The 20,083-nt window shown below is 45.1% G+C and overlaps 1 protein-coding gene across 3 annotated transcripts in view; it reads left to right on the top strand.

Annotated features, from left to right (window-relative positions):
- The window catches only part of srbd1 (S1 RNA binding domain 1), a 425,904-nt gene that overhangs the window by 108,699 nt on the left and 297,122 nt on the right, over nt 1–20,083 (top strand). For all 3 annotated transcript variants that reach the window (XM_072510745.1, XM_072510754.1, XM_072510763.1), the window contains exons 11-12: nt 937–1,040; nt 3,930–4,037. In XM_072510745.1, coding sequence (XP_072366846.1) covers nt 937–1,040; nt 3,930–4,037 — 212 coding nt within the window. The remainder of the gene's footprint in view (nt 1–936; nt 1,041–3,929; nt 4,038–20,083) is intronic.

Below are 20,083 nucleotides of genomic sequence, written 5' to 3' on the forward strand. Positions count from 1 at the left end.
CTATAGGTTCTAGATCTCCTTGTTGCTTGATCTAATTTCTTTGGCAACATAGGCTCATTGCCCTATCTGATTCAAGGCAAAAGCAGAAATCCAACAAGGCTGACCATTTGTAGCTGTGCTACATATATTTTTTCCAATTAGGGGGCAATTTAGTGTGACCAATCCACCTACCCTGCACAGCTTTGGGTTGTGGGGGTGAGACCCACGCTGACACGGGGAGAATGTGCAAACTCCACACAGACAGTGACCCAGAGCCGGGATCGAACCCGGGTCCTCAACGTTGCGAGGCTGAAATGCTAATCACCGATCCACCGTGACGCCCTTAGGGGTGCTATTTCTAAGATGTTAGTTAACTTTTTTTTTTGAAGTTGAAAAAAATAACTTTTTTGCAGATATGAAAGTAACCAAATAGAAGTCTTCCAGGTTCAACTAACTTTGTTTTCTTGCTTTGGGAAAAGGGGGAAACTTTTTGATCAAAGTATGCAGTATTATTAAACATAGTCTTATATTAAAGTAAAAGATTTCAGAGATTTGCATGTTATTTGATGATTGGTGGCAGTTCATCACTGAGATCCACTCAAAAACAGCATTTTTACTGTCCGTGGTATTTCGGCAGACCATTGCACTTTATGCAGTAAGAATAGAAATATATGCCATTTATCACAATGTTGTTCAGTATCCACTTTTAAAATATATTTAGCTGATTTAGCACCAGCTGACTTAACCTTTCTGTATTTGCTGTGTTTCCTTCTCTATTTCTATCAAGTCCATGCTTATGACCTTAACCATCCATAAAAGTACCTTTCTTAATTGATTATATTCAGTATGATTTACTGCAAAGCATCAAGCAAGTACCAACATGTAAGGAGACTTGATAAGTTTGTCTTTTGGGTATTTTATGTGTCATCTGTCTGTGCTATTTATGTTTGTACTCAGATTCTGGCCATTAACCGAGGGGAAAAATTGAAAATCCTGACAGTGAAGGTCAGCATTCCTGACAGAGTGAAAAATGACTTCTGTAGATGGTGTGTCAATGAGAGGTCTGTATACATACAAAGCTTAATGCTCAACCATACTTTCTACACCGTCATGGTGAAATTAGTTATCTCTTCAGTTGTTCTCTTTGCACCCAAAACTGCTATGTAGGGGATATCTTTGAATATGAGCTTATCTGACCTGGTTCTGGGCATCTGCAAATGCCAGGCACTGGTAAGTGTGCAGATTGATTTGCCCTTTCATTCTCCCTTTCCACTTGTCTGTGGAAAAGTGCCTTGTATTTCTGTAGGATGCTGTTGACAGGGGGGGTGATTACGTAAGGATCTGCATGGGTGAATATAACATACCAAAATGCAGAAGTCAGGCTGCTAATGAAGTATAAAGATTGAATAAGATCTAGAGATTCTGTACCTTTTTGTGTGTATTGAAATATATCCAGTTATCAATTTCACTTGGAAACTGAACAGGAATTCAGAAATCAATTGTGTTAGTCCTTTGGATATGTTAATTCTGCTCAGTACTGAACTTGTTTAAATTTATAATGTACTTAGAAAGTCTTGAATTTATATGGCACCTTTCATGTATTTCTGACATGTAGAAAATGGGGCTGCCAATTTGTGCACAGCAAGCTCCCAGAAACGGTAGTCTTGTAACCAAATAGTCTTTTTTTGCAATGTTGGTTGAGGGTTAGCTACTGGCTAGAACACAGGAGGTAACTCCCTTGCTCCTCTTCAAAATAGTGCCATGGGATCTTTTATGTTCATCTGTGAGGGTAGACTGGCCTAGGTTTAACGTCTCAGCCAAAAGAGCAGCTCTGACAGTGCAGCTCCCCCAGTACTGCACTGCAGTGTCAGCTTTGATTGTTGTGCTCCGGTTTTGGAGTGGGGATTGAACCCACAACCTTCTGGTTCAGAGGTGAAGGTGCCACCGACTGAGCAACAGCTAAAACTTGCAGAGGCATGAACTGAACTGCAATCTTACAAATGAGCATTTATGCCAGCACAGCTTTTCAAAGACATTTTAGAACAAGAAAAGACCGTTGAGTCTCCATATCAGAGGTCCTTAATTCCATTTCCTTTTCTCTTTTCTGATGCATTTATTAAAACTTGCTTTATGTTAATCTAATTCCATTTTAAATGTCATCATTTACTGAGCTTAAGTGTTCGTTTTGTGGTTAGGCACCCATCTTCAAAATCATGAAAAAACTTTAATAGTGCAGAGCATTTCTGCTGTGTCTCCTTTAAATGTATGTGGCCTAGTGAATGTACCTGCAGTGTATTCAAGTTGCTCATTAAAACTACATTGTATTATCTCTGATCTCATTGCTAGTGAATCTACAGGAATCTACACATGAGAAACCAAGTTCACCAAGATTTTGTTTCTTCTGCCACCCTGATTGCTGTATTATTATTGTATCATGAGGCTATCAATTTCTATCATTTAAGTGAACAACAAATCCTGCAGTGATACCAGCAGAACCCCAGTTATTGAGAGCTTTGGAGACCATAGGTCCGAAGGGACCTTTTTCTTCCCAAGTCTAGGGTGGTAACCTACAGGCTCCCCAGCGCAGATTTGGGGGTACCCCAAATAATAATCTTTATTAGTGTTACAAGTAGGCTTACATCAATACTGCAATGAAGTTACTGTGAAAATCCCCGAGTCACCACATTCTGGCGCCTGTTCAGGTAAACTGAGGGAGAATTCAGAATGTCCAATTCACCTAACAGGCACGTCTTTCGGGACTTGTGGGAGGAACCAGAGCACCCGGAGGAAACCGACGTACACACGTGGAGAATGTGCAGACTCCGCACAGTCAGTGACCCAAGTGGGAATCGAACCCAGGACCCTGGCGCTGTGAAACATCAGTGCTAACCATTGTGCTCCCGTGCCGTCCTGTCAGAGCAGCTGTCTTTTGGATGAGACAATAAATCTTGGCCAGTCTACCCTCCCAGATGAACATAAAAGATCCCAGGAGCAAGGGAGTTATCTCCTGTGTCCTAGCCAGTAGCTAACCCTCAACCAACATTGCAAAACTCTGGTTGTAAGACTGCTGTTTGTGGGAGCGTGTTGTGCACAAATTGGCAGCCCCACTCCCTACATTAAAGATGTGCTGGGGGATCCCCCTCTGAACTTCCCAGATAAACATTTACATGATAATTGTCCAGAAGTGCTAACATCCCCTGGGCAATTACACTGCACTGTCAACCATCTGAAAAAACGATTTGAATCACTGACTTTGGATGGTTGGTAAGGGTTACGCCAATAGCTACTCAAAAAAAGTTAGAAGAAATAAAACCTCTTCTAACTTCTGTGTAACTGTTTAAACACCAAGACTGATCCCCGCACGGGCCTTCCCCCACTCCTCCACCCTGACCCGATCGCCGATCTCCGTTTGCCCCCCCACCTCCGCAAATCCTATCCACTTCTCTTCTCCCTGGCCTGTCATTTTCAATTGGACCTTTAAACTTATCTGTATTCGGGCAACTAGTCCAGTAAAAAAGGGGCATGTCCTCCTTAAGTTCGATTCTCTTAGACTCTGACGCTAGGCCTCATGGACAGCTGCGCTGCCTGGATCTCGCCCGGCCTGAGTCAGCAAGGTCAGGCAAGGCAGGCATGGAAAATATTTGGCGCAGGTCACTGAGTACATGTTGTATCTTTTCCGTGCCTTCAATATTTTTCTATAATTGGATGCAACAGTTAAATGTACACTAATTGTCACTTTCATGTCTTTGTCTTCAGTATTAGATGCGTGATGGAGACTGCTGACACTTCAGGGGGCAGTCTCTTGAACTGCAGATATCCTCTGTCATTGAGTTATACAGATGGCAATTTTATTTCATACATAATCATCCTCAGAAAAAACAATACAGTATTTGAAAAGAAAATCACTAATGAATGTTTATACTAAACAACATGTTTGAACATCAACGTAGATGGAGGCCACGCCACTTTGCGAAGCCTGAATTCATGAAACTCTTGGTGGATTCTGCTGAAGATTCATATAAACGTCTCATTTATCCACTTCTGTGCAGGGAATTCAGGTGACGACTGTTTTCAAAATATTTTCAATTATTTTTCTTTTGAAAAGCATTAAATCTTGGCAGGTTGATAGGCTGACGATGGGAAAGGCAGTGGGGCAGTTGTGGAAGGGTGTGTAGTATGAATTTGGAGAGAAGGCAATCCGCATACTGGCCCACCAGCTACGGAGACAGGGAAATTCTAAGGGTGTGGACAGTGAAGGAGGAGGTAATGTCGGAACTTGTTTATCGGAGGATAAACAAGGCGTTTAGGGATTACTCTGAGAAGCTGTACAGGGCTTAGCTGGGCAGAGAGGAGGCGGAAATGAGGCGGTTTTCGATGGGCTGGAGTTTCCAAGGCTGGAGAAAGAGAGGAGGCAGGCGCTGGAGGAACTGTTGGGGCTGAGGGAGGTGATGGTTAGCATAAGGGGGATGAGGTGGGGAAGGCCCCAGGGCCAGATAGCTTTCTGGCGGAGTTTTATATGAAGTTGGCAACGCACTTGCTGGGGATGTTAAGTGAGACGCTGGAGAAGAGGGAGCTGCTGGAGATATTTGCACAGGCGTCGATTCTGTTAATCCCAAAGATGGGAAAGGAGCTGTTGGAGTGTAGGTCATATAGGCCCATTTCACTGTTAATCACGGATGTGAAAGTGCTGGCCATATTTGTGGCAGGGAGGATGGAGGGATGTGTGCCGGGGGTGGCCACTGAGGACCAGACAGTTTGTAAAGGGCAGGCAGCTCTCCAGAAACATTAGGAGACTGTTAAATGTGATTATGGCCCCGTTGGCGGGTACAGGAGGTAGTGGTTTCTATGAATGGGGAGAAGGCTTTTGATTGGGTGGAATGAAGTTACCTGTTCGAGATCTTGGGAAGGCTTGGGTTTGGCCCGGTGTTTGTGGCATCGGTCAGAGTGGGTTAAGATGGAGGAGGACTGCTGTAGTGGGTCCAGTTTAGGACCATGATGACTGCATCACTTCCGCTATCTCTGGTGGGGTACAAGGTGAACCCGATGGTACAGTCCACATTCAGGGTGTGGAATCAGCTGAGGAAACACTTTAGAATGCAGGAGATGTTGGTGCTGAGATCATAGGTTTCAGCTGGGGGAGATGAATGGGATGTATGGGAAGTGGAGGGTGGTGGGGCTGGTGAGGGCGAGGGACATGTACCTGGAAGAGAAGTTTGCAGGTTGTTGCTCCCGGATGTGGAGAGGGAGGGCAGGTTTGGTGATGTATATGGTTGGCTGGGGGAGTAAGGGGGTGAGCAGGTGGTGAGGATCAAGAATAAATGGGAGGAGGAGCTGGGGGGCGAGATAGGATGGGGAGTGAGCAGACGCGAGATGCATAGGGTAAACTCTACATTCTTATGTGTGAGGATTTGCTTGATCCAGTTCAAGGTGGTGCACGGGGTGCATATGGCCCGGGCGAGGATGAGTGGGTTCTTCCACGGGGTGGCGCGAAGTAAAGGTGAGGGCACGTGAACTGAGCTGATGCCAGAGCTGATAGAGGGGAGGGGGCCGATGTTGTGGCCTTTGCCTCTCTAATTGTCCCGCAAATGATATTGCTGGATTGGCGGTCGGTAATGCCGCTGGGGGTGGCGGCCTTGCCGGGGGACCTGTTATGATCAAATCAAATAATGTAATTGTACTGTGCAACTTCAATCCTGAAATTGGTAAAGGAACATCAGGAATGTGCTTCGGTCAATATGGCCGTGGATCGAGAAATGAAAGTGAACGTTGGTCTTCTAGAAAGTCAATCTGGGTAATTAGTAATGAAAGTAAGGAGATGGCAGACAGATTGAACTGGTGCTTTGTGTCAGTCTTTACTGTAGAAGAGACAAGTAAATTCCCAGAAATAGCTGTAAATCAAGAAATGACAGGGAGGGTGGAACTCGAGAAACTACGAGCACCAACAAAGTGGTACTTAGCAAATTGTTGGAACTGTGGGATGAAAAGTCCCCTGGTTCTAATGGATTTCATCCTGGGGTCTTAAAAGAAGTAGTTCATGGTATAGTTTGTGTTTTAATTTTCCAAAATTCACTAGATTTGGGGAATGTTCCATTGGATTGGAAAATGGCTTTATTCAAAAAGGGAGGGAGACACAAACAGGAAGCTAAAGGTCAATTATCTTAATATTTACCATAGGGAACATGTTAGAAGCTGTTACTAAGTATGTTATGCAGGGTACTTAGATAAATTCAAGATAGTCAGGCAGAGTCAGCATGGTTTTGTGAAAGGGAAATCATATTTAACCAATTTATTGGTGTTCGTTGAAGAAGTAACGTGCTGTGGATAAAGAGTAACCGATTGATGTACTGTACTTAGATTTTCAGAAGGCATTTGATAAAGTTGGCTTGCTAACAAGAAACAGAGTAGTCATAAATGGAGCATCTTCTGGTTGGCAAGATGCAATATGTGGTGTGCTTTAGAGGTCAGTGCTGGGGCCTCAACTTATATTTCTCTACATGATTTGGATGAAGGGCCGATTGCATGATTGCTAAATTTGCTGATGACATGAAGATAGGTCGGATAGTGTATTTTGAAGAGGACGGTAAGGAGGCAACAAAAGGATATTGATAGGTTCGGTGAGTGGGCAAAGATCTGGCAAATGGAGGATAATGTGGGAAAATGTGAAAATGTCCATTTCTGGCATGAAGAAGAAGAAATAAGCATATTATCTAAATGGTGAGAGATTGTAGAGCTCTGAGATGGAAAGGGATCTGGATGTGCGAAAACAAATGGTTATTCTGCAGGTACAGCAAGTAATTAGGAAAGTTAATAAAATATTATTGTTTATTGTGAGTGGAATTACAAGAGTAGAGAGAGATTATGCTTCAGTTATACAGGGCATTGGTGAGACCAAATCTGGAGTACTGTGTACAGCATTGGTTTCCTTAATTATGGAAGGATGCAAATGCATTGGATGCAGTTCAGAGAAGATTTTCTAGATTAACACCTGGAATGGGCAGGTTGTTTTGAGGAAAGGCTGAACAGGTTAGATTTGGATCCACTGGAGTTTAGAAGAATAAGAGGCGACTTGATTGAAACATATAGGATCCTGAGGGGTCTTGACAGGGTGGATGTGGGAGAACCTTGAACTAGAAGTCACTATTTAAAAATCTGGAGTCACCCCTTTAAGTCCGATAAGAGGAAAACTTTTTTCACTTGATGGTTGAGAGTCTTTGAAATTCTCTTCTTCAAAATGCATTAGCGACAGAGTCTTTAAATATTTTTAAGGCACAGTTAGACTTTTGATAAGCAAGGAGGTGGAAGGCTATCTGGGTAGGGCAGGAATGTGGAGTTGAGGTAAATGCCAGGTCAGTCGTGATCTTATTGAATGGTGGAGCAGGCTTGAAGGACCGAGTCACCCTCTCCTGCTCCTAATTTGTATGTTCTTATGTAAGATCTATCTTGTAGCACGTGGAACTGTAGGAATCCCACCCTGTATATTGATCAGTGAAGATAGGCTTGCGGTAAACAGTAGTCAAGAACCCACTGGCAGATTTCTCAACGAGCATGTTGAGAGGAAAGGGAACAAATCTGACTGCTACACTTCGAAGACGAATTTGAGGACAGATGGAGCCCATTAAGGTTGCCAGAAAGGTCTTGTATACAAACCTATCATCTACATATCAGAAATATGCAAGGAGTAGGAGGTTAGGTGCCCTTACATCAAGGATGTGTTTCTTGTGGAAGCCAACAAAGGTGGTTGTCGTTGCATGCTGTGACTGTGCAGTAACAACACTAATTCTCCACTAACAGGATGTTACTGTCAAGCCAAAAAGATATTCTGCCTATCACACAAAGGAGTAATGTGGCATATGAATTCCACTGCTGGTGTGATGCCAGATATATAGCCAAACGTTCCAATGACTAGCAGATTGTATCAAGCAACACATCCCTTGGGCTGTTTGCAACAGGCAAGGTACTGACGGTACTAAACCAGCCCGTGGTTGCAAAACCCACAACATAGTGTCCAACATAAGGTTTAATTCTTCGATTGGACAATACATGATAAACAATCCTGATTTTGCTAATAATTACACTGAAAACCAATTAAGGTTATCAGTCAGACTTGCAGTGTGGCTCACGTAGGTATGCTAGAAGCCAGAATATTCACACACAGGCACTGTTCTCCGAAAGAAGGAGCATGACTACATTATGTTGTTTCTTTTACTAAATATTTTATTGAGGTATTTTTGGTATAGTAACAACAAAATAAACAATATACATGAAACCATAAACATAGTGCAAAAGCCTCTCGTACAGGTCCCACCCTTATCGACCCCCTACTCTAATCTAAACAACTCTCTCCCCCCTCCCCCGGGTCTGCTGACGATTAATTTCCCGCAAAGAAGTCGATGAACGGTTGCCACCTCCGGGTGAACCCTAACAGTGACCCTCTCAAAGCGAACTTGATTTTCTCCAAACAGAGAAAGCTAGCCATGTCCAATAGCCAGGTCTCTGACTTCGGGGGCTTTGACTCCCTCCATGCTAATAGTATCCGTCTCCGGGCTACCAGGGCATTATGTTGTTTCTGACTAAACAAAAGGATGGCGGACAACCATTCCTTGGTTCTCTCCCTACGGCAATACTGTGACCAATCAGAGTCGACCTGCCTGGTTTGAATTTGAAACGAAAGCTTGGTAGATAACAGTTCTCTACTGTATTCCCCATGGCAACGCCTGTACCAATCTGAATCCACTTGCCAACCAATTAATGCTCTCTTTTTAAAAAAAAATGTTATTCTCCTTTTTCACGTTTTCTCCCACATTTACACCCATCAACAATGCACAATAATCAACAAGATATGTCAATCCCCATAATAACAACAATCCCATCCGCCCACCAACCCCCAAACCTCAACCCGCATGTTTACATAAACAAATGACAAAAAGGAATCAGGGATTACCTGTAGTCACCCTTAATCTACACGGCTCTCCACCCCCCCACCCACCCACCCCAACCAACGCCATCCAGCCTCTAAGAAAGTACCGTGCATGATACCCCACCGTTGTACCCCCCCCCCCCCCCCCCCCCCCAAGTCTCCAGCTCCTCCCGTCCACTGCCTCTTGTAGAATTCCTCCTCCCAACCTCGGTTCCCTCCCCCAACCTCGGTTCCCTCCCCCCAACTTTCCACCCCGGCGAGACCACTCGGACCCTGTTCTGTCAGGCTCCGATGGCCGCAGCCCCTCCCCCCACCTCACTCCCGTTCACTGGCCGGCTTAAACCAGCCAGCGAGGAGGCCCCCGCCCGGGTCACTTTCCCCCTTGCCCGGCCCTAGGAAAGCCCAAATATCCCCTTTTAGCACACAAACCCCGCCTATCCACCTACACCCCAAAGAGCCCTCCTTTCGAATGAAAGTCCCGTCCCTTCCCTTGTCCAAATATATGCAGCATTGGCTCCTTTAGCCTCTACCCCCGCGCGCAGTGATACAAAAAAAAAGAAGAAAATACAGTCATGAGGTTACATCGGCACATGACCATTCCTCAATTTGTCAGTTCTGCCACAGTCCTTCTGCCTTCGCAAACACCTCCGCTGCTTCCGCCGTTCCAAAATAAAAGTCCCTGAGCTTGTAAGTCACCCTCAGCTTCGCTGGATATACAATGCCACACTGCACCTTGCCAATGTACAGTGCCCTCTTCACCCGGTTGAAGGCAGCCCACCTCCTCGCCAGCTCCACCATAAAGTCCTGGTATACCAGCTCCAGCCCACTGCACCATCTGCTTCTGCTTGGCCCAGCTCAGGACCTTCTCCTTCACACTGTACCTACGGAAGCACAGAGTCACTGCCCTTGGCGGCTCACGCGCCTTTGGTACAGGCTTCCACGACCGATGAGCCCGATCCAGTTCATATTGGGAGGGGTCCTCCCCCTCCCCCAGTAGTTTTGCCAGCATCGCAGCAAAATACTCAGTCGGCTTCGGTCCTTCAACTCCTTCGGGCAGCCCCACGACCCTCAAATTCTGTCGCCTGGATCTATTTTCCAGATCTTCCATTTTTCCTCGCAGATTCTTGTTCGTGTCCACCACCTTCCGCATTTCCTTCCCCATCGACGCAAGTTGATCACCGTGCTGCAATACCGTCTCCTCCACTTCCTTCAGCACCTCCCCTTGATCTCGCACCTCCGCCACTGTGCTCGCCACCGCCACCTTCACCGGGGAAACCGCCTCCTCCACCAGCACATTCAAAACCTCCCGCATCTCCTTCCTCACCATCTCCATTCATTTCTCAATCTGTGCCAACTGCTTTTGGAATTCCGCAGCCATCACCTTAGTTATTTCTTCAGCCGTAAGCACTGCGGCCTCCCCTGGTGCTCCAGCCTCCATCTTCTTTGTTGACCCCGCGGTGACCTTTCCCCTCTCCGACGGACTTTCAGCCGCTTTTTTCCCGGCCGTTCTTTTGGTGTTTTTTGACATCCTTCTTCTCCTTGCGCTATCCCCCGACTTTTACTGCCGTCACTGGCCCTAGGACCGGGCGTTACTCCCCGAAAATGCCGTTCTGAACGGGAGCCCTCCAATGTGCGGCTGCCTCCCGCCCGCCGTTACCGGAAGTCCGTTAATGCTCTCTTCTGATGGACGATAAATTATTGTTTCCTTTACTGTTGGTATATATTTTTTTCCCAATTAAGGGGCAATTTAGCATGGCCAATCCACCTACCCTGCACATCTTTGGGTTGTGGGCGTGAGACCCATGCAAACACGGGGAGAATGTACAAACTGCACACGGACAGTGACCCAGGGCGGGATCGAATCCGGGTCCTCGATGCTGTGAGGCAGCTGTGCTAACCACTGGGCCGCTCATACTGTTGGTTTACCTTGAATAGCTGTCCGGAAGAGTACAAGGTGAAAAGTTTCAACAGTATGCCATTTTATTCAGTAGTACTCAAGTTCTGTTCGACCAAACGACTATATGAAAGAGGGAATACAACTTACTACAAAGTAAATAGTACCAAAACAGAGAAGAAAAAAACAAGGAGTGGATGACAGATGAGATCCTAGCAATGTTGACAGTGAAAGAAAAGAAACACACACAAAATGTGATGAAATTGAAAAGCAAAATAAGAATGCATGTGGGGAAGCTAAAGAGAAATAGGATAACGAGTTGTGAAATGAATTATTGGAGCTGGAAAGAAATCACAAAATCAGATTTATGCACAAGGATGTGAAATCTTTGACAGATAGAAAGAAAAAGATAACTACAGATAGGGGGTACACAAATATTGTTTAAAGAGATGCAGTCGCAAAAAGATGGATTTGAGTAAATTGTACGATGATCAAAATCATGTGGATCCCTCAGGATATAGAGGCAAATAATGGACCAAATATTATGGTATCAAGAGGCAAAAAATGCTTTGAAATTGATGAGTTGAGGAAAAGCTCCAGGCATTGATGAAGTAACAGCAGGAAATCTTGGAGAAACAGAATTCGAAGTGATAACGGAAATTTGTGATCAAATATATACCAAAGGATACATTCCAAGTGATTGAGACTTTCATTATTTGTTCAGAAACCGTAGATACCTAAAGCAATAGAGTGCAATTAGTTTAGAGCTTAATGAGTCAACTCATTAAAGTGATCCTGAAAATGATAATAGAAAGAAGTAATAATACATTTGAAGCAGAAATTGGTGAAATGCAGTCTGGAGTTAGACCCGGGTAGGAACAAGAGGGGGAATATTTAACCGACGAACAATCTTTGAGAAACTCCTAAAGTAAACATGAACACATACATGTGCTTCATAGACTGAAAAAGCATTTGTTTATCACCAAAAGAAAAAAGGACGTGCTGCTGAAATGGGATGTTAACAGTTTAAAGATGTGAGATTTATCCAGAGCATATATTGGAACCAAATAGCGAGCATCGAGCTTGAAGAACAATCAGATATTTTGCAAGTGAAGAGAGGAGTACCACGAGGCTGATATACGATCGACAAAAATATTCAATCTGTACAGGCAACAAATATTCTGCGAATCAGACTTACGTCCTGGGGTAAATATTGGAGGCAAGAATATAACAAATTTGTGGTACACTTGAGATAAAACTTGCCTTGCAAAATTAGATGAGGCCGTACAAAATATCGTAGATCAAGTAAACTCTAGAAGCTGAGGATGCGGATTGAGTATGGACACCAAAAAGACACAAACAATGGTGGTCAGAAGGAATATCTTAGAAGAAACAGCAGTGAAGATTGAAATGGATGGTGTCACACTGGAACAAGTAAATGAGTTTGTCTATTTGGGACAAATGATATCAGAAGATGGTAGATGCAGTGCCGAAGTCAGAAGAAGAATAGAGATACCCGGAAGTAATTTTGTGACGATGTATTAACATTAGGAAAACTCAAGCTTTTAACAAGAAAAAGCTTCATGCTACATTCTATCTATTTTCATGTATGCCTCAGAACCCTGGACAATAAATAAAGATCTGTGGAAGGAACCAGAGGCCATTGAAACATGGGTGCTAAGACATATCTAAATGTCAAAATTAAAGATCAGGTCCTCAAGGGTATAATCTCTCGATTACTATCTGAGCTTTGTGCAAATTGGCATAGGGATGAGAAACTTAGGGAAGTAAACAGATGGCTAAAGGAATGGTGCGGCAAAGAGGGGTTCCATTTCTTGAGACACTGGCATCAGTATTGGGGCAGGAAGGATCTGTACCCTTGGGATGGTATCCGCCTGAACCGATCTGGAACCTTAGTTCCAGCAGAAAGGATAAAGAGGTTGATCACAAGGACTTTAAACAAGCAAATGGAGTGGGGGTGGTTGGGGTGGTGGGGGGGGAGTGGGGGGTGGGGATAAAACTACAAGAAGTATAATGGTGAATTGGAATGAAAGCAGCAGGTCAGCATGTGAGGAGAAGGTAGAAGTTAATAAGATTAACAGACAGGGCCAGTCTAATGACTACGGAGGGGAAAGGAAACGTAAAAAATCAAAATGCAAGGTGACTGGGAGTGAAAGTTGGTCATGAAACTGAGGGTTATCAGAGATTAATAAAGGAGGTCAGACTGTGAAAAGCATAGTGCACATGAATATCCTGCAAGGGAATGACAAAACAGTAGGACATATTTAAAAACCTTGTACCTAAATGCACGCAGCATTCGGAATAAGGTCAATGAGCTGACGGCACAAATAAGAGACAAATGGGTATGATTTGGTGGGGGTTACTGAAACATCGTTGCAGGGGGACTGGGAGTTGAATGTAAATGGTTACTCAGTATTCTGAAAGGATAGACAGGATGGAAGAAGAGGTGGGATTGCTTTATTATTATTAAAGATGACATCAAGACTGTATAAGAAATGATATTGGCACTAAGGGCCAAAATGTTGAATTGATTTGGGTGGAAATAAAAAAAAGGAAAAAAAATCCCAGGTAGGGGTAATTTACAGGCCCCCAAGCAGTACTTCCAATTGGGGCATTGTATAAACCAATAAATGATGAGGGCTTGTGAGAAGGACACAATGGTAATCATGGGTGATTTTAATATTCATATCGGCTGGATTAATCAAATTGGCACGGTTGTAGCCTCGAAGAAGATCTCCTAGAGTGTCTGAGGGATTGTTTCTTAGAGCCATACAATATGTTATGGGGCCAACCAGGGTTGTTATTTTAGATTTATTATTATGTAGCAAAAGAAGGTTGATAAATAGTCTTATCGTTAAGGATCCTCTTGGAAGGAGTGATCACAGCGGGTGAGAATTTCAAATTCAGATTGAACGAGAGAAGGCCAGTTGCCATTCTAGAGTTTTAGCGTTGGACAGATGTAATTATACAGGCCTGAGGAAACAGTTGGCCAAAGTAGACAGGGAACAAATAATTGAGGGTAGGACACAGAATTTACAGTGCAGAAGGAGGCCATTCGGCCCATGGAGTCTGCACCGGCTCTTGATAAGAGCACCCTACCCAAGATCCACACCTCCACCCTATCCCTATAACCCAGTAACCCCACCCAACACTAAGGGCAATTTTGGACACTAGGGGCAATTTATCATGGCCAATCCACCTAACCTGCCCATCTTTGGACTGTGGGAGGAAACCGGAGCACCCGGAGGAAACCCACGCACACACGGGGTGGACGTGCAGACTCCGCACAGACAGTGACCCAAGCCAAAATCGAACCTGGGACCCTGGAGCTGTGAAGCAATTGTGCTATCCACCATGCTACCGTGCTGGATATTCAGGGAGATACTAAATACCTCTCAATTAGAGTATATTCCTGAGAGGAAGAAGAATTGTAAACGGGAGAAAAACATTCCATGGCTAAACAAGGCAGTCAAGGAAGACATAAAGGCAAAAACTAGGGCAAACATACTAGGGCATAACACTTTTTGCACAGAGTGCTGAATTTGAGTGCTATAGTGAGAGTTTGGTGACTTGAGGGATATTAAGGCTTCATTTTTATCTAAAGTCTCGTCTTTTATTTAGTTAATTAACTTAAAAGTTGCTGTTTGGGTTTAGAAGACGGTGTGTTTTCAATCATCTTTAAACAGAGGCTCTACATGCAGCTACTTGCAGCTGGAGCATGTTCATTAGTTAATTGGATTAGGCCAGTTTTCAGAGGCTAGAGTCACAGTATAAAGGTGAGCCAGCTTACAGTGCAGACTTTGTTTGCACTGAGTGCTGAATTTGGCTGCATTTGAGTGCTATAGTGAGAGTTTGGTGACAGGGAGTGCAGAATCTGGGTGTATTTGAGTGCTATAGTGAGAGTTTGGTGACTGAGGGAGTGCTGAATTTGGGTGCATTTGAGTGCTTTTAGTGAGAGTTTGGTGACTGAGGGAGTGCTGAATTTGGGTGTATTTGAGTGCTATAGTGAGAGTTTGGTGACTGGGGGAGTTAGGTGAGGAGGGAGCAAGGTGCTATTTCATTTAGTTTCCACAAAGAGCGAGAAGGGAGCCGCGAGTTTACACAGAGTGCAGCTGACTGGGAACAGAGTCGGAGGGCGGAGTAACAGTTAGTCCACAGGGCAGCTACATTCTGTAAGATCAGAGGGGATGGAGGCTAGGGCAGTTGCATGCTCCTCCTGTAGGATGTGGATGGTGAAGGATACCACCGGTGTCCCCGCTGACTACACCTGCGGGAAGTGCACCCAACTCCAACTCCTCAGAGACCGCGTTGGGGAACTGGAGCTGGATGAACTTCGGATCATCCGGGAGGCAGAGGGGGTGATAGAGAAGAGTTACAGGGAGGTAGCCACACCCAAGGTACAGGACAAGAGTAGCTGGGTTACAGTTGGGGGAAGGAAAACGAACGGGCAGACAGTGCAGGGATCCCTCGTGGCTGTTCCCTATCAAAACCAGTATACCGTTTTGGATGCTGTTGGGGGGGATGACCTACCGGGGGAAGACTCTAGCGGCCAGGTCTCTGGCACTGAGTCAGGCTCTGTGGTTCAGAAGGGAAAGGGGGAGAATAGAAAAGCAATAGTGATAGGAGACTCAATGGTTAGGGGAATGGAAAAGAGATTCTGTGGTCGCGAGCGAGACTCCCGGAAGGTATGTTGCCTCCCGGGTGCCAGGGCCAGGGATGTCTCGGATTGAGTATGCAGGATTCTTAAGGGGGAGGGTGAGCAACCAGAAGTTGTGGTGCACATAGGCACCAACGACATAGCTAAGAAAAGGGATGAGGATCTAAAAAGTGATTTTAGGGAGTTAGGTTGGAAGCTCAAGAGCAGGTCAAGCAGAGTGGTGATCACAGGATTGCTACCGGTGCCACGTGCAAGTGAGGCAAGGAACAGAGAGCGAGTGCAGCTGAACACGTGGCTACAGGGCTGGTGCAGGAGGGAAGGCTTCAGATACATGGATCATTGGGATATCTTCATGGGGAAGGTGGGACCTGGACATGAAGGACGGATTGCACCTAAACTGGAGGGGCACCAATATCCTGGGGGGGAGGTTTGCTAGAGCTTTTCGGGAGGGTTTAAACTAGTTTGGCAGGGGGATGGGAACCAGAGCTATGGATCAGAGGATAGGGTAGCTGTTGAACTGGCAGAAATAGTATGCAGCAAGTCTGTGAGGAAGGAAAGACAGTTGATAGGGCAACGTTGCACTCAGTGGAATGGGTTAAAGTGTGTCTGTTTCAATGCAAGGAGTGTCAGGAATAAGGGAGATGAACTTAGAGCATGGATCAGTACTTGGAACTACGATGTTGTGGTCATTACGGAGACATGGATTTCACAGGGGCAGGAATGGTTATTAGATGTTCCGGGGTTTAGATGTTTCCAGATGAATAGGGAGGGAGGCAAACGAGGAGGGGGAGTGGCACTGTTAATTAGGGAGTGCACCACAGCTGCAGAAAAGGAGGTAGTTGAGGAGGGTTTGTGTACTGATTCAGTATGGTGGAAGTCAGAAACAAGAAAGGAGCAGTCACTTTATTGGGAATTTTCTATAGACCCCCCAATAGCAGCAGAGAGATAGAGGAACAGATTGGGCGGCAGATCTTGGAAAAGTGCAGAAGTAACAGAGTTGTTGTCATGGGTGACTTCAACCTCCCTAATATTGACTGGAACCTCCTCAGTGCAAATGGTTTGGATGGAGCAGATTTTGTCAGGTGTGTACCGGAAGGATTCCTGACTCAATAGGTAATTAGGCCGACTGGGGGGGGAGGCCATATTGGACTTGGTGCTCGGCAACGAACCAGGCCAGGTGTCAGATGTCTCTGTGGGAGAGCATTTCAGTGACCGTGACCACAACTCCTTGACCTTTACCATAGTCATGGAGAGGGATAGGAACACACAGTATTGGAAGGTATTTAATGAAATGAAATGAAAATCGCTTATTGTCACAAGTAGGCTTCAAATGAAGTTACTGTGAAAACGCCCCTAGTCGCCACATTCCGGCGCCTGTTCGGGGAGGCTGTTAGGGGAATCGAACCGTGCTGCTGGCCTGCCTTGGTCTGCTTTCAAAGCCAGCGATTTAGCCCTGTGCTAAACCGCCAATGAGGGAGGGGAAATTATACTGCTATTAAACAGGAGCTGAGGAGCATAAAGTGGGAACAATTGTTCTTGGGGAAATGCACAACAGTAATGTGGGGATTGTTTAAGGAGCATTGCTGCGATTGCTGAATAGTTTTGTCCCACTGAGACGAGGAAGGAATGGTAAGGTGAAGGAGCCTTGGATGACAAGAGAAGTGGAGCTTCTAGTCAAGAGGAAGAAGGAAGCTTGCGTACGGTTGAGGAAGCAAGGATCTGACTCGGCTCTAGAGGGTTACAAGGTAGCCAGGAAGGAACTCAAAAATGGACTGAGGAGAGCTAGAAGGGGGCATGAAAAAGCCCTGGTGGGAAGGATTAGGGAAAACCCCAAGGCGTTCTACACTTATGTGAGAAATAAGAGGATGATCAGAGTGAGAGTAGGGCTGATCAGGGATAGTGGGCGGAATTTGTGCCTTGAGTCTGAGGAGGTGGGGCCCTAAATAAATACTTTGCTTCACTGGAGAGAGGGACCTTCTCATGAGAACAGTGTGAACTAGGTTAATAGACTCAAACAGGTTGATATTAAGAAGGAGGATGAGCTGGAAATTTTGAAAAGCATCAGGATAGATAGGTCTCCTGGGTCTGACGGGATATACCCAAGGTTACTAAGGGAAGCGAGAGAGGAGATTGCTGCGCCGTTGGCGATGATCTTTGCGTCCTCGCTCTCCACTGGAGTAGTACCGGATGATTGGAGGGAGGCGAATGTTGTTCCCCTGTTCAAGAAAGGGAATAGGGAAAATCCCTGGGAATTACAGGCCCATCAGTCTTGCGTCTGTGGTGAGCAAAATATTGGAAAGGATTCTGAGAGATAGGATTCATGATTATTTAGAAAAACATAGTTTGATTAAAGATAGCATGGCTTTGTGAGGGGCAGGTCATACCTCACAAGCTTCATTGAATTCTTTGAGGATGTGACGAGATACATTGATGAAGGTCGGGCTGTGGATGTGGTGTATATGGATTTCAGTAAGGCATTTGATAAAGTTCCCCATGGTAGGCTCATTCAGAAAGTTAGGAGGCTTGGGATACAGGGAGATTTTTCTGTCTGGATACAGAATTGGCTGGCCGAAAGAAGACAGCGAGTGGTAGTGGATGGAAAATATTCCGTCTGGAGGTCGGTGACCAGTGGTGTCCTGCAAGGATCTGTTCTGGAACCTCTGCTCTTTGTCGTTTTTATTAATGACTTGGATGAGGAAGTGGAAGGGTGGGTTAGTAAGTTGGCCGATGACACGAAGGTTGGTGGAGTTGTAGATAGTGTTGAGGGTTGTTGCAGGTTACAACAGGATATTGACAGGATGCAGAGCTGAGCTGAGAAGTGGCAGATGGAGTTCAACCTTGATAAATGTGAGGTGATTCATTTTGGAAGGTTGAATTTGAATGCTGAATACAGGGTTAAAGGCAGGATTCTTGGAAGTGTGGAGGAACAGAAGGATCTTGGGGTCCACGTACATAGATCCCTCAAAGTTGTCACCCAGGTTTATAGGGTTGTTAAGAAGGCATATGGTGTGTTGGCTTTCATTAACAGCGGGATTAAGTTTAAGAGCCACGAGGTTTTGCTGCAACTTTATAAAACTCTAGTTAGACCACACTTGGAAAATTGTGTCCAGTTCTGGTTGCCTCATTATAAGAAGGATGTGGATGCTTTGGAGAGGGTACAGAGGAGATTTACCAGGATGCTGCCTGGACTGGAGGGCATGTCTTATGAAGAAAGGTTGAGGGAGCTAGGGCTTTTCTCACTGGAGCGAAGAAGGCAGAGAGGTGACTTGTTAGAGGTGTACAAGGTGATGAGAGGCATGGATAGAGTGGATAGCCAGAGACTTTTCCCCAGGGTGAATATGGCTGTCACGAGGGGACATCATTTTAAGGTGATTGGAGGGAGATATAGGGAAGATGTCAGAGGTAGGTTCTTTACACAGGGAGTGGTGGGTGTGTGGAATGCACTGCCAGCGGAGGTCATGGAGTCAGAGTCATGAGAGACATTTAAGCGACACTTGGACAGGCACATGGACAGCAGTAAATTGAAGGGGTGTAGGTTAGGTTGATCTTAGATGAGGCTAAATGGTTGGCATAACATCATGGGCTGAAGGGCCTGTACTGTGCTGTACTGTTCTATGATCTATGTTCTAAAAGCTAGTGGTAAGATGGAGGATTGGGAGAACTTTAAGGTTCAGCAAAAGGCTTCTAAAAATAAAATCAAAAGAGCTAAGAAGAACAACGAACGTAAACTAGCAGAAAACATAACACTGCTACCAAAAGCTTCTATATGTACATAAAGAGGAAGAGAATATCTGAAGTAAATATTGACCCGTTAGAAGATGATACTGGTGAGGTAATAATAGGGAACACAGAGGTGGCGGAGGCACTGAATCAATATTTTGCCTCTGTCTTCATGGTAGATAATTTTCCAAAAACTGCAGTTAATGCAGCGCAGCTATTGCAGTTACCATCGTTAGGCGACTGTATTGAATAAACCAATGGGATTAAAGGCAGATAAGTCTCTGGGAATGGATGGCCTGCACCCAAGGGTATTAAGTGAGGTGGCAACAGAGATAGCATTGGTTATGATATATCCGAATTTTGGAAAGGTCACGGTGGATTGGAAACATGCTAATGTGACACCCCTATTCAAAAAAGGAGAGAGACAAAAAGTAGGAAACTATAGACTGGCTAGCTTGACCTCTGTGGTAGGAAATCAATCATTAAGAAGGAGATGACTAAATATTTGGAAAGGCAAAGCTCAATCCACCATTGTCAGCATGGTTTTACGAAGGGTAAATCATGCTTGACAAACTTGCTTGAGTTCTTTGAGGACATAACCAGCAAGGTGGATAATGGAGAACCTGTGGATGTGGTACATCTAGACCTCCAGAAAAAGTTTGGCAAGGTGCCGCATAAACGATTGACCAAGAAGGTGAGATCGTCGGGGATTGGGGTACAATGTTAGATTGGATTGAGGATTGGTTGACTGACAGCCAGCAGGGTGTCTGGGTGAATAGGTCCTTCTCTGGCTGGCGAACTGTAACTAGCGGAGTGCCGCACAGATCAATCCCCGGACTTCACTGTTTCCAATCTATATAAATTGGACGTCTGAGGATCCTGGGATTATATTCAT

Source organism: Scyliorhinus torazame, chromosome 1 (genome assembly GCF_047496885.1).
Source record: "Scyliorhinus torazame isolate Kashiwa2021f chromosome 1, sScyTor2.1, whole genome shotgun sequence".
In the NCBI taxonomy this organism is placed as follows: domain Eukaryota; kingdom Metazoa; phylum Chordata; class Chondrichthyes; order Carcharhiniformes; family Scyliorhinidae; genus Scyliorhinus; species Scyliorhinus torazame.